The 14,813-nt window shown below is 35.7% G+C and overlaps 1 protein-coding gene across 3 annotated transcripts in view; it reads right to left on the reverse strand.

The window, feature by feature from the left end:
• Nucleotides 1–1,196: 1,196 nt before the first annotated feature.
• UBE2D1 (ubiquitin conjugating enzyme E2 D1) overlaps nucleotides 1,197–14,813 on the reverse strand; it is a 41,383-nt gene continuing 27,766 nt past the window's right edge. Inside the window, exons 2-7 of one of the 3 annotated variants that reach the window (XM_088842109.1) lie at nucleotides 10,970–11,033; nucleotides 10,844–10,875; nucleotides 8,735–8,812; nucleotides 7,211–7,316; nucleotides 2,789–2,882; nucleotides 1,197–2,090 (exon numbers count right to left, since the gene is read on the reverse strand). In XM_088842109.1, coding sequence (XP_088698235.1) covers nucleotides 1,979–2,090; nucleotides 2,789–2,882; nucleotides 7,211–7,316; nucleotides 8,735–8,812; nucleotides 10,844–10,875; nucleotides 10,970–11,033 — 486 coding nt within the window. In that variant the 3' untranslated portion in view covers nucleotides 1,197–1,978. The remainder of the gene's footprint in view (nucleotides 2,091–2,788; nucleotides 2,883–7,210; nucleotides 7,317–8,734; nucleotides 8,813–10,843; nucleotides 10,876–10,969; nucleotides 11,034–14,813) is intronic. The other 2 variants (XM_055425199.2, XM_088842110.1) reach the window with 2 other exon arrangements.

Below are 14,813 nucleotides of genomic sequence, written 5' to 3' on the forward strand. Positions count from 1 at the left end.
TATGTAAGCAAAGGCAAACAAGAGTTAGGCAAGCTTCAAAACTTTAATACAGAAAAAAATACACTTCCAAAAATAAATGTCACACAAATAAAACGTTTTTAAAAAGTGAAAGATATTCATGAAACAAAACCCTTTATTATCAAAATATACTAAATACTTAAATCTAATGATGTTGAGTGTTCAAATTCTGGGCCAATGTAGCTTATAATAACATAGTAGTGTTTTTCATGATAAGGCTGTTTTAAGACATCACTTAATATAGTTACTTTTTAAACCTATATTTTCTTAAACATCCATTTCACAATTCATTTATTTTACATTCATTTGTAAAAACACATTTTCTAACACTGAGTTATTTTGTGCTTTAATAATAATGAACCATGGTAAAATACTTCAGTGATTTAAAATCTTTGCTAATGACTATACCCATTACAGATTTTTTGGACACTTATACAGCTACTGCAATAATCAGAAGAGATACAACTCTTCTTAAAAATGACACTCAAGTTTGGTAAGCATGCTAATAATTAGAGATGTATTTTTTTCTAAGTTAGATCATCAGGATTTTCTAGTTTTCTTTAAAATCTGCAAAGATAATCTGCTCATTTAAGTCACTTTAAACTGACAAATTATAAAACAGAGGAAAAGTGTCATTTTAGAATTTTCTTTATAATTTCTATGGTTAAAACATGGATGTCCTCTTTCAAATTGTGATAGCACTAAAATTCTATTTTTGAAATTCTAGATTTTAAAATGTTAAGAAATACAATGCCAGTTACATCTACAGGGGTATTTTAATGAATTAACCTAATTATTCTTCAGGTCTATAAAGACTTTTCTTCAATGTGGGTGACACTGCCTTATATTCATCTCAGTACTCTGGAAAATAATTCATTTTATATGTGATCCAAGACAAACCCTGACATATACTAAATTCTCTTCTATAACAAAGGACTAATGTATAGCATCCTTTAGATTGACAATTTAGTAGACAGATACAAATCTAAAGCAAAATTTATATAATTAATGGTGCTTAAGTTGGACACAACTGAGAGACTAAGCACACACTCAATGCCAAGTACGACAGACTTCATCCTTACAATTTGGAATTAATTTTCATGCAAAATTTTATATAGAGTATTGATCCTTACTTGTAGATAAGGCAATTTTTTATCTTTTAAAGTAATCAAGACAAATAGTAGAAAAAGCATTTTATTTAAATGGAAAAAGCTACATTAAGATCTGTAAAAGGTGTCAATATAATATTGCCTATACAGAAAAAAATTCAGATGTGAATAGCAACAAATAAAAGTTATACATCTTTCTAATTAGCAGTGCAATTAATTCACATTGTAATAAAGTTAAGTCAAGTATAACAAAATCAAAACAAGTGTTTCTCCATAATCAGTATACTGAGAATTACAGTGTAAAGATCATTTCAGGTTTAAGAAATCTGCAATCAATCTACAGAATACCCCAAGACAATGGAGACAGTTAATTCATTTCATTATCAGCTGTTGGGTTTTTTCAATACTGTTCACAGGAAAAAAGTAACAAGTTGACATACATGTAAATAGAATATATTTAGTCTATACAGTAAAAAAATACAAATTATAAAGTGAGCTAACAAAGAATGAAATCTGAATACAGATTTATAAAACTGACAACATCTTAGATAACACATACAGTATTTTTCATGTAAAAACATCTAGTTTCAGCAAAAAATAATTTGGTTGCTTTTCAGATGCATTGTTGATCTTGTAAGCTGAAGATGCAGATGTCCAAGTATCTTAAAAACCATAATAAGTGTCTTTCTCAATGCATAAAAATGATAAATGCTCTCATCACAGTCTCAAGAATATTTTTGGAAGTTTGTTTTGTCTTGCTTCAGAAATACATTTAAAATGGGTAAAAATCAGGATTTCATGGTACAATGAAACAGTAAACAGTGCTCAATTTACTGCTAATGTTGAAAAACCTAGATTTTACAGTACTCTGGTATATATGAAATTTTCTTTGATTTTACATTGCATATTTCTGAGTCCATTCTCTTGCATGTCTGTTGTATCTGTAGATATACAAAAGGGATACTGTAAAAACATACAAATTAAATGTTTTAGAAGATCTGTCTATGTAAAACTGTCTAACTTTTTACATTTAATCACAATAATCATTCATATACCAATTATTGGGTCAATGTGACTTTGATTCATACATAAATAAAACAAAACATAAGGGATTTCTTAAACTAATAGCTCTCTTTACAACCTATATGAAAAATGTACCTAAGTTATAAATAACAAAATAAAGAAGTCAATTTCTAATACAAATCTATAAAAGTCAACCCTGAATGGTCATTATCTGTAAAATGCAAATGAATCAATGGTACCAGCAAGATGCAGGTCAGTTAGGGGTAGTTAGGGATAACTTCTCTTCCTGGGAGAAAGTAAGGAATATGATATTCAGTACTTTCTATTACCAACTTCTTAAATTTTAGATTTACTGCTTAGAATTATATATAGCTTGATAGTTACTATCAAAAAACATGCATATTATGCAAAGGCAAAACAAGTACTATTAAATAGTAAAGGATGAAACAATAAGTGGGAAGGGGAGAGATTTTTTTGTAAAAAAGAGTAACAGTTTAAAAAGAAAGATTTACTCCTTTGGAAAGACAAACTTAACAAAAATAATAAGCGTAACTAAATGTACTTAAATACACTGATAATACTTATGTTTTGGCAGACTACATAGAAATGCACAGAAATCAATATAAGCAAACACTTACTTTTCTTTGTCTGATTTATAGATTTGTGCAATATCTGGTACTAAGGGATCATCTGGATTAGGGTCACAAAGCAGAGAACATATGGACAATAAAACTAGATTTAAAAGAGAACACCATATTAGGTAATGAGATTTCTACTTTATACAAAAGTACATATGTAAAAGTAATTTTAATGAGTAGACAATAAACTTATAAATAAAAAAAGCAAAATTAACACATTAAATTACATTTGAGATTAAAACACACAGACTCCAAATACACAGTTGGAAAATATTAGAATAGCATCCTAACCTCAGGTGTTTCTTAGAGATACTTTTTTACTTTAACAAGAAAACTTTCCACTTTTTATTCTATTTTAATGCAAAAAATCTGTGTTCTAATCAATTCAAGGTAAAGCGATCGAATTATAGTTAATAGTTCAAACTATTTTGTTAGACTGAGCTCATGTACTTTTTATTTGGGCTTAGAGCTAAAGAGGGAAGATTTGTAAATTATTTTCAATGAAATTTTTTATTACATGTACATTATTTGTATCAAATGCTTTTAAAAATAATATGTGCAGCTATCATTACATAACTTGTATATTTTACAGTGTAAATTAAAATGGAAAAAATATAGTTGTTTCTTGCCATCTTGAATCCAAATACTAATGCAAATAGCTATACTTTAAAAAGCAAAAACAAAACAAGAAAAAACTAAGTATGTGGAAAAGAAGGGAACAAGGACTCTGGTTCCTCATTTGTCTGCTTCCATGCCACCCCTTCCAAGGGGATACATGGAGTCTTTGGAACAATCTTCCATCTTCACCTTCCTCTACTATGTTCCTTTATCTTTTCCTACTGTTACACATCCAAAGGTGAATTTATAAGGCAGAGGTGATCCTTAAATGGCCTGGAAAGGGGGCAATAAGGGCTAAAAAAAACTAACATTTCATTCCTCTTTTATCTTCCATCTACTCAATGAAATTTTAAGTCTGTATATTAAACAAACAGGGTAAATTATCTGGGCTCATGTCTCCAGAAAGTTTCCAAACTTAACTAATGATAAAAAGTGAAATAAAACATTTAAAATATTAAAAAGTGAAAAATGAACACATATAAGGAAAATACAAGCTACTTCATAAACTAAGCAAGAGGGAGGTTATTCATCTCCCCTCTCCTGCTACCAAGAGCCCTGTACCCTGATTTCACTATTATGCACACAAAACAAAAGTTTTAAGGAAAAAGGGAACAATAGCTAACGTTCATGTGAGGCCACAGGACTGGAAAAGGTCAGTTTTCATGCCAATCCCAAAGAAAGGCAATGCCAAAGAATGTTCAAGCTACCACACTCATCTGACATGCTAGTAAGTCATGCTCAAAATTCTCCAAGCCACACTTCAGCAATACATGAACCATGAACTTCCAGATGTTCAAGCAGGTTTTAGAAAAGGCAGAGGAACCAGAGATCAAATTGCCAACATCCGCTGGATCATCGAAATAGCAAGAGAGTTCCAGAAAAGCATCTATTTCTGCTTCATTGACTATGCCAAAGCCTTTGACTGTGTGGATCACAATAAACTATGGAACATTCTGAAAGAGTTGGGAATACCAGACCACCTGACCTGCCTCTTGAGAAATCTGTATGAAGGTCAGGAAGCAGCAGTTAGAATTGGACATGGAACAACAGACTGGTTCCAAATAGGAAAAGCAACACGTCAAGGCTGTATATTGTTACCCTGCTTATTTAACTTATATGCAGAGTACATCATGAGAAATGCTGGGCTGGAAGAAGCACAAGCTGGAATCAAGATTGCAGGGAGAAATATCAATAACCTCAGATATGCAGATGACACCACCCTTATGGCAGAAAGCGAAGAACTACAGAGACTCTTGATGAAAGTGAAAGAGGAGAATGAAAAAGTTGGCGTAAAGCTCAACATTCAGAAAACTAAGATCATGGCATCCGGTCCCAACACTTCATGGCAAACAGATGGGGAAACAGTGGAAACAGTGGCTGACTTTATTTTTGGGGACTCCAAAATCACTGCAGATGGTGACTGCAGCTATGAAATTAAAAGACACTTACTCCTTGGAAGGAAAGTTATGACCAACCTAGACAGCATATTAAAAGCAGAGACATTACTTTGCCAACAAAGGTCCATCTAGTCAAGGCTATAGTTTTTCCAGTAGTCATCTATGGATGTGACAGTTAGCCTATAAAGAAAGCTGAGCGCCAAAGAATTGATGCTTTTGAATTGCGGTGTTGGAGAAGACTCTTGAGAGTCCCTTGGACTGCAAGAAGATCCAACCTATCCATCCTAAAAGAGATCAGTCCTGAGTGTTCACTGGAAGGACTGATGTTGAAGCTTAAACTCCAATACTTTGGCCACCTGATGCAAAGAGCTGACTCACTGGAAAAGACACTGATGCTGAGAAAGACTGAAGACAGAAGAAGAAGGGGACGACAGAGGATGAGATGGTTGGATGGCATCACCGACTTGATGGACATGAGTTTGGGTAAACTCCGGGAGTTGGTCGGATGGACAGGGAGGCCTGGCGTGCTGCAGTCCATGGGGTTGCAAAAAGTCGGACATGACTGAGCAACTGAACTGAACTGAGTGCTTTACTGTGTGCTAGTTATATAGTGACCACATGTGGTAATACTATTATAATTTCCTATTTGACATATGAGGAAACTAAGGCTATGTGAAACTGTTCTTAAAGGACAGCTTCTAAGCTAACTAATGAGAATCAACTGTACAGCACAGGGAATTCTACTCAGTGCTCTATGGTGACCTAAATGAGAAGGCAATAAAAAAAAAGAGGGGATACATATATATGTAAAGCTGATTCACTTTGCTGTACAGCAGAAACTAACACAATATTGTAAAGCAAATATACTCCAACAATTTTTTTTATGTTTCCTGAAGTCGACAAAATGAATTTTTTTTTATAAAAAGCTACCAATATCAGAAGGTAAATATTTAACACCTGGCAGTCTGCACTTTCTCTTGTAAGTATTTAGCTGCATAGTTCAGTCAGTTCTGTCGTTCAGTTTTGTCCAACTCTTTGCCACTCCCTGGACTGCAGCACGCCATGCTTCCCTGTCCTTTACCAACTCCTAGGGCTTGCTCAAACTCATGTCTATCGAGTCGGTGATGCCATCCTACCATCTCCCCTTCTCCTCCTGCATAAGCTAACTGAATTTCATTTTGTGATACTATTCCAGGAAAGTTTATTAATTTGAATAACCTTATGACAGTTATCTTTCTTATATCTAGTAGGTAACAGTTATGTGAAAGATTTTTTAAAAAAAGACTAGCATCTACACAAACACTTTATACGGACATTTTAGGTTAGAAAAATTGCCATTCATAAATAACTAACTGATCTGAAGGGCTGTTACTTATCTAATACTTGAAATAATCATGGCTGTGGACACTGCTTCCTATAAAGCTTATCAATTTTTACACAAGTTATGTAATCAGGTAGTATCTATTAAAAAATTTTTTTTAATGATCCTCGATTCTTCCTCTAAATTCCTCAAGAGAAATAGTTTTCTTAAATTTTATAAAAAGGGAAAACTACCAAGTTACTTTGAGGGGCAGATGTTTCTAAATCAAAATAGTAACTCAGGCTCTCTTCTGTTAGAGCGAAGACAAAATTAAGAGGGTGGGAGAGCAAACAGCATTAGTGAATGAAACAAACAGCTTCAGATGCCCTATATACACATCTCATAATTTAGCAAAAACTAATGCTATATAACTGTGAAAGTTGAGAATCTGCATGGAGTATTTATCAGTCCTTACAACGATGCTACTGATGGCTTGAAGTTTAGACTAACATGCTGTATGTACTGCATTATTCTAAAGTGTGAATATGTCTTTCATTTTTTTTGTGTGGCCATACCATGAGCCTTGTTCCCAGACCAGAGTTTGAACCTGGGGCCCTTGGAAGTGAAAGTCTAGAGTCCTACCCACTGGACTGCAAGGGAATTCCTGTCTTTTTAAATCATTTACTTTATCTGCCTAATTTTCCATTACTTCTTGGATGAAGTAAAAGAGAGGTAAAGCTTTATTATGTCAATAAATAATTCCATTTAATGAATTGGACAATTGGTCCTAAAATCTTATTTTTACTTCCGTGTGTGTTTCTCTTTCTGTGTCCCTGTCTGTTTTTAAAGTCCGAACTAAAGTCAACAGGCTTACCCCCAAATTTCTAGTTCTACCGTTTTAAATTTTTCTCATTTCATCATTTAGATCAGCCCATCAACCACCCCAAGCAAGAGTAATATAAAAGCTATGAAAGGAAAGCAAAAGCAAAGCAGAAGAAAACACAGTTGATTGGTTTTTTGTTTCAAACTTTGGTCCCTAAGACCTTTTTGCTGTATTTTTTATGTCTCACTGTTATTAACTGTTTTAAATCTGATAAATGAAATTACCTTTTGACACAGTCAGAGCTGGTGACCACTGTGACCTCAGGATATCAAGACAAATACTTCCATTACTGTTTATGTTTGGATGGTAAATTTTTGTTGTGAAAGCAATCTAAACATAAAACAAAACAAAATTGTTGATAATCCATGAACTATGAAAGCAAACAGAACCAATTTGCTCTAGGGTAAAATGTCCTCAATTTCATATGACCTTAGAGGAGAAATGTATTCAACACAAACTGGATGAGCATCTACTTTATCCGAATGTAGCTTTAGCTACTGATAATGTGAAAGCAAATACATTCAGTTTCCTGCTCTTCCTAATGCCAAGCAACTGAGAAGTATTTTAGAAAGTGTAATAAATAAGTCTGTAATAGCTGGTATGATTAGTTGAATAGCACCTGAGGTAATTAACCATGGGTTTCATCACCCTCAAAGCGATCCTTTCCTTAATTTGATTATCAATTGACACTTGGGTCTAGAAATAGAATGGTGACCCTATTCTGGAGGAAAGTTGAGGGGCCCCAGCTTATTACCTGTCCTAAGAAACCTACCAAGAATTCTAATCTTTCACAAGAATTGTTATATCATTTCATACATAAAGTTAATCAGATGTTTTTAAAAATCTAAAGTAATTATCTCATGAGTGACAGAATTTGTTAATGATTCGCTCCCTCACTGACACTCCATCATTTGTTGGTTTCCTCTTTAGAGCTAAGCTAAATTTAATAAGAATGTGTTTTAATCTTTCCTAGTTTTGTGCTTAGTTGCTCAGTTGTGTCCAACTCTTTGTGACCCTATGAACCGCAGCTCTCCAGGCTCTTCTATCTCTGGGGATTCTCTAGGCAAAAATACTTGAGAGGGTTGCCATGCCCTCCTCTAAGGGATCTTCCCAACCCAGGGATCAAACCCAGGTCTCCCACATTGCAGGTGGATTCTTTACCACAGAGCCACCAGGGAAGCCCAAGAATATTGGAGTGGGTAGCCTATCCCTTCCACAGGGGAACTTCCCAGCCCAGGAATCAAACCAGGGTCTCTTGTATTGCAGGCAGATTCTTTACCAGCTTAGCTAGCTACCAGGGAAGCCCTTAATCTTTCCTATACTAAATATAATAAAAGGACTGTATCTTATTTATTATATTTTGTATTCCCCAGTGCAACAGAATATGGTAGGTGCTCAATAAATATTGGTTGAATACTTAAAAATTGAGAAAGAAGGATCAGCCTTGGAATGAAAATCCCCTGAATGGAAAAGTCTAATTCTTGACCATAAAAACTTCCAAACTACACATATGTAATGAGGAAGATAAGACAGGTTAGGGAAGCTAATTTCTAACCTAACAGATACTGCTTTTTGTTTACAGACATAGTAAAATATTTGATGAGGAAACATATTTTAGATTCAGTGGCTTTATATAAAAGTTTGGACATGCCAACCCACCCACAGTCTTTTGACATCACAAAAATATCTCTGGATAGAGAGTAAATTCCCTGACACAGGCGTGACATCAATGATAAAAATAAAAATACCTTTGGTGGTTTAAAAGGATAGTCTGTCGGAAAATGTACAGTGAGAAAGAAGACTCCACCTTGATATGCGCTATCAGGCTGAAATTACAAAATAATTACATCAGTGTCTGACTGCTGTATTTATTAGTAATCCAAGATGATTCCTTCCAAATATAACGGTTTGAAAAGGAAAATGCCATCATTTAGTCTTAAGTTCAAATCATTTACCTTGAAAGCAGGTTTCTCTTGGTAGGCATGAAGGAGGATTTTTCAGCAATCATGCCGAAATCATAGTTTAAAACAAAACAAAAATAGGACACACATAGTAGAGTGGTGTGACTTGCCCAAAGAAACCTGTTTGTGAGTACAGATTGTTAAAGATAAGTATACACATAAGAGTCTGTGAGAAAAGAATGATAATTCGCAGCAGTAATCAGTATGAAAGAAAAGGGTTGAGGCTAGCATATTTCTTCTTAATTCTAAAACCTAAGTTTTCGTGCTCCTTCCCTTAAAGGGTCAAGAATAGAGATAAATTGAAATGACCAATTTATGAAAAGAAAAGGCTAAGTGACACTGTTACATAATTTAAACCTCAAATCTTCACTCAGTAACAGCTTATAAAATAATGTGGAAAATGCGAAAAAGCCACAAATGAAATTAGAAAAATTCAGTTTCAGAGAATTATCAAATTAGGAATCAACTTAACAAGAGGAATTTAAATTTGGCCATATGTCTTTATAGCAATTAGGAAATATTTATGTTACAAGCAAGAAAAAAAAAAGGATGATTTTAAAAAGGGGGAAAGGGGAAAAAAGTAGCAAAAATACCTTTAAATTCTATTTTAATTCATTTATTTTAAGTAAATGTATCATGTTATACTTTGTCAACATGTTGGTAAGAACAGAAGGTTATCATTACTTCCTACTTAAGGTTCTACACAGATATTAGAGGACCATACTGTATACTTATTCTTACTGTATACATTGTTTAATTCTAGTTTAGCAAAAATTATAAGGAATGTAGAAAATATAAGTTAATTACAATCAACAGATATGATCTTCTTAGATACTCAATTATACTATACAGTGGCATATTTACATTACTAAAATAAAGAGGGGTATGAGTAACATAATTTGCTACATGTGATTCACCTGAGAAATATTTGTAGAGGGCTATAATTCATAAGGGTGAGAGGTGATATTATTTTGAAAGTTCTTGGTAAGCAATGAAAAAATATTCCTATCAAAGTAGTTAAATAAATATGTTGCACTTCACCCTTTAAAAAACTAACTTAATGTAATAATTTAGTGATTTAAAACATTTGCCCAGGACTCCTGTTCTGAAAATTCAGTAACTGGTGTGTGTTTTAAAAGTTAAGCATGAGGCAATATGATTAAAAACTCTATGGCTTCCTGGATAAAGCTCTTTCAAAGGAGGGAGGACAGAATGATGCTTATGGAAACGTTACTAATATACTCTTACCCAGAAAAGGACCTGAGGTGTCAGTACCCATTCTCACACAATTAGATTTTTGTCCACAAAAAGAAAAGTCACAACTGCTTCTCAGGTGTAGAAAGAAATAATCTTAACAAAGGCAATAAGTATAAAGAGAAGCCAGTTACAGAACAGCAGGTGATTTTGAATTCAGGACAATGCAAACTCATGAGATGGCAACAGAGCCACTGCAAAATTGTATCTGATCTCTTCACACAGTGATGAAACACTGCGATGAAACTTACTGATTGTTACTTGTAGGAATTCCATTATTGGGTTAATTAGACTTATATTTAACCTACTAAAACGTTGAGAGTAATTACGCTTAGTTCCAAACAACTTTCTGTATTTAAAAAAAAAGATAAAGCAAACACAAAGCCTGATTGCAAATTGTGTGTGATCCATTACTATGCATAATGATCAGGGATTTGGCAAAGCACTGTAAATGTGTTCCGAGCAAGTATTTGCCACCAGGGCTCTAGAAAATCATCATAAATCCTTTACTCGTATTTTGCTTTCTAGTGACTCAGAGTACAAGAAAATTCAACCTTAGCCACAAACATCTGATCAAAGATGAAATGGTAAGAATGAAGGATGGCTGAAGGGATTAATTTCACATATATGAATCATACTTACAGGCCCCATAATAGTTGCTTGCCAGTGGAACACTGAAACAAACAAAGGAGTTTTTAGAGTCATTAACAAGAGTTCAAACCTATACTATTAATGGTAGCAAAATCCTAGCAAGACAGTAAAGCTTACAGTCATCTCCCACAGGTCCAGCTGAACAGTGAGCAGGTGGGTCACGTTGCAGATCACTTAACTCCTGAAGCAAAGCAAAAATACTTCAGATTAATTCTTTCCCAGTGAAACAAGCGCAATAATCCATGAAGACACAAACAATTCATTTAAATATCATTTTAGGCAGTTCTATTCAAAATATGGACACATAAAATGTACTATGTCACTGATGGATAGAAGAATATGGAATAAGGTATTAAATTCCTTCATGAGACAGCTCCAAACTTTAAAAAAATTAAATGAATTAAAATACTGTTTTTCTTTAGCATCCCTAATATAAAATATTTTTGAGTATCTATTGTATGTAGGGTAACTTAGGATTTTTTTCCCTCAAATCTATATTATATACCTAGTAATTATATAGGTACTAGGTGTATAATCACCCCACTCCAATACTCTTGCCTGGAAAATCCCATGGAAGGAGGAGCCTGGTAGACTACAGTCCATGGGGTCGCAAAGAGTCGACACGACTGAATGACTTCACTTTCACTTTTCACTTTCATGCATTGGAGAAGGAGATGGCCACCCACTCCAGTGTTCTTGCCTGGAGAATCCCAGGGACGGGGGAGCCTGGTGGGCTACCGTCTATGGGGTCACACAGAGTCGGACACGACTGAAGTGACTTAGTAGTATTAGTAGTAGTAGGTGTATAATATAGGTTTAAAAAAAAAAAACACAGATCCTCCTTCAACCAGTTTATAATCTAATTTGGGAGAGTGAAGGCTCACGGACAGATGGATATTTAAGGAACAGCGTGAAGGTTAAACGGAAAGAAAGGAGAACAGCTGGGCCATATCTTAAAGCCTAGCACATTGATTCATATGCTCTTTTCTGCTTTCAAGGAAGCAAAAGATCATGGAAATGGCACAGTTGTAGTTGGTCAGTCCTAGGTTGGCATTCCAGTCCTACCATAACTAACGCTATGACTGTGGGGAAGTAATTTACCTTCAGTTGGGAAGGAAATGACCACCACCAACTATGAAAGGTGTAAATTCAATATAAAAGACTGTAAATTAGGACTGAAGAACCTAATTTAGTTAGGCAATCAGTTAGGGAATGTCTTTGAGAAAGTGACATTTCAGCTTGAATCTAAGGGATGAGTAGAAGTTAGTTTTGGGAGAACTGAGTGATACTGTCAGGCACGGCAGCAGAAGATGAGGTTGAAAGAGCAGGCAGAGGCCAGGCAGAAAACTGAGAACAATATACATCATATTAAGGATTTGGGGCTTTATACCAAGTGCACTGGGAAGGGTTTTAAGAAGTGGCATAATCTGAATTAAAAGATGGCTCTGACTATGCCCTGAATGGATCAGAGATGGGAAAAGGGGACGCTACAAAATTAATTGCTACAGGCAATAATAGGGGCTTGGACTAGAGAAGAGGCAGATAAAAGAGGATGGATTGGGGATATTGTGAAAAGACTATTTATGACAGGATTGATGATGAATTACATGTATAGAAGAAGAAGAAAAGTCACAAATACATATGATGAAAACAAGCAGCAGCTAATATTTACTCAGTGTTTTATCATCTTAATAATCCTGTCAGGAAGGTGTTATTATGCTTCCCATTTTACAAACAAAGAATAAAAGTGACATGGTTCACTATGTGCTCATGGAACTAGTATAGTGTGGAACTGGGATTCAGACCCTGGCAGTAGATCTTCTACAGGTTTGATACCATTTACTGAGATGTGGGAATATACTAGGTGATGTTGATCTGGAAAGTAGATACACCAAATCTGTGATCTCTGTGATATCAAAGAAAAATTTATTCAACATACAAGCCTAGAGCTTTAAAGAGGATGATACTAGAAATTAGAAAATCATTGTATATACTCTGTATTTGAAAACTGTGGGGATGATGTGAACAATTTCATGGGAACACATGTAAACAAATACTGCACTCATCAAATCTAAGATGCTGTCAATGGTAAATCACATCCTTATGTACCAATAATTAAGCAGAAATGTTGCTGATTAATTTTAAGACACCATCAATTACAAGGCACATCCAAATTTTAGAAATGTTAAAATGAAAAAGATGGGCATCTTAGCATCATTGCAATGAGTTTAGTGCTCTAACAGAGACAAACAAGAAAGAGGATGTGGTAGGGAAAAAGCTTTCCTAAGAAACTGATACATGAACTAAGTAACCAAGCCAAGTGCAAACTCAGGTCTCCTTCCAAGATTTCTAGTCCCCTCCAGCGTAACTCGGTACTTTCCTTTTTGTTGTTTCTTCCCCACAGCTTGTGCTGTGCTTCTCTTCCTAACAAGAATTAACTAACAGAGTTAGCAGCTTCTTTGGTCCCAGTATAGTTCAACAATAAAGTGGAAGATTTCAGTGATAGTGTTAAAAAAGCAAGGTTTTGGGCGAGAGACGCCCGGCTCCCGGCGGCGCAGACGCGAGAGACGCCCGGCTCCCGGCGGCGCAGACGCGAGAGACGCCCGGCTCCCGGTGCAACCAACCACGTGCAGAATCGTGGCTGAGAGGAGCTGCCCCGCGCCCAGCGTTGGGGCGGTGGCCGAGAGGAGCTGTACCACGTCCAGGAGGTGGTGGCTGCTTGGGCACCGGAGGGCCGAGAGGAGCTGATCCACATTCAAAGCAGGAGGGGCGGCCTTGAGGAGATACCCCTCGTCCAAGGTAGGGTACAGCGGCTGCGCCTTGCTGGAGCGGCTGGGAAGGGATACTCCACGACCAGGTGGAATATAGGAATCCAGTGTTCTGGGGAGGAAGGAACAAGACGGCGAGACCACTTTCTTCCCCACAAATTCATCAAAAGAACATTTGAACGTGGAGTAAAGTCCACAAAACCACTTCTGAATACTGGCAGAGGACATCAGGCTCCCAGAAAAGCAGCCCATTGTCTTCTAAAGGAAAGAGAAGAAATCCAGCTCCACCTACCAGAACACTGACACATGCTTCCCTAACCAGGGAACCCGGACAAGTCACCTGTCCAACCCCACACACAGCGAAGAAACTACATAATAAAGAGAACTCCACAAACTGCAAGAAGAGGGAAAGGACACCCCAAGCAAAGCAATATAAGCAAGATGAAGAGGCAGAGAAATACCCAGCAAGTAAAGGAACAAGATAATTGCCCACCAACACAAACAAAAGAAGAAGATATAGGGAATCTACCTGATAAAGAATTTTGAATTTTGATGGTGAAAATGATTCAAAATCTTGAAAGTAAAATGGAGTTACAGATAAATAACCTGGAGAAAAGGATTGAGAAGATGGAAGAAAGATTTAATAAGGACTTAGAAGAAATAAAAAAGAGTCAATATACAATGAATAATGCAATAGATGAGATCAGAAACACTCTGGAGGGAACAAACAGTAGAATAACAGAGGCAGAAGACAGGATAAGCGAACTAGAAGATAGAATTGTAGAAATAAATGAAACAGAGGAAAAAAGAAAAACGAATTAAAAGAAATGAGGACAATATTAGAGACCTCTGGGACAATGTTAAACGCTCCAACATTCGAATCATAGGAGTCCCAGAAGAAGAAGACAAAAAGAAAGACCATGAGAGAATACTTGAGGAGATAATAGTTGAAAACTTCCCTAAAATGGGGAAAGAAATAATCACCCAAGTCCAAGAAATCCAGAGAGTCCCCAACAGGATAAACCCAAGGCGAAATACTCCAAGACACATATTAATCGAATTAACAAAGATCAAACACAAAGAACAAATATTAAAAGCAGCAAGGGAAAAGCAGCAAATAACACTCAAGGGGATTCCCATAAGGATAACAGCTGATCTTTCAACAGAGACTCTTCAGGCCAGAAGGGAGTGGC

This window comes from Moschus berezovskii, chromosome 12 (genome assembly GCF_049115385.1).
Source record: "Moschus berezovskii isolate FMDL1 chromosome 12, NW_MosBer_1.0, whole genome shotgun sequence".
In the NCBI taxonomy this organism is placed as follows: domain Eukaryota; kingdom Metazoa; phylum Chordata; class Mammalia; order Artiodactyla; family Moschidae; genus Moschus; species Moschus berezovskii.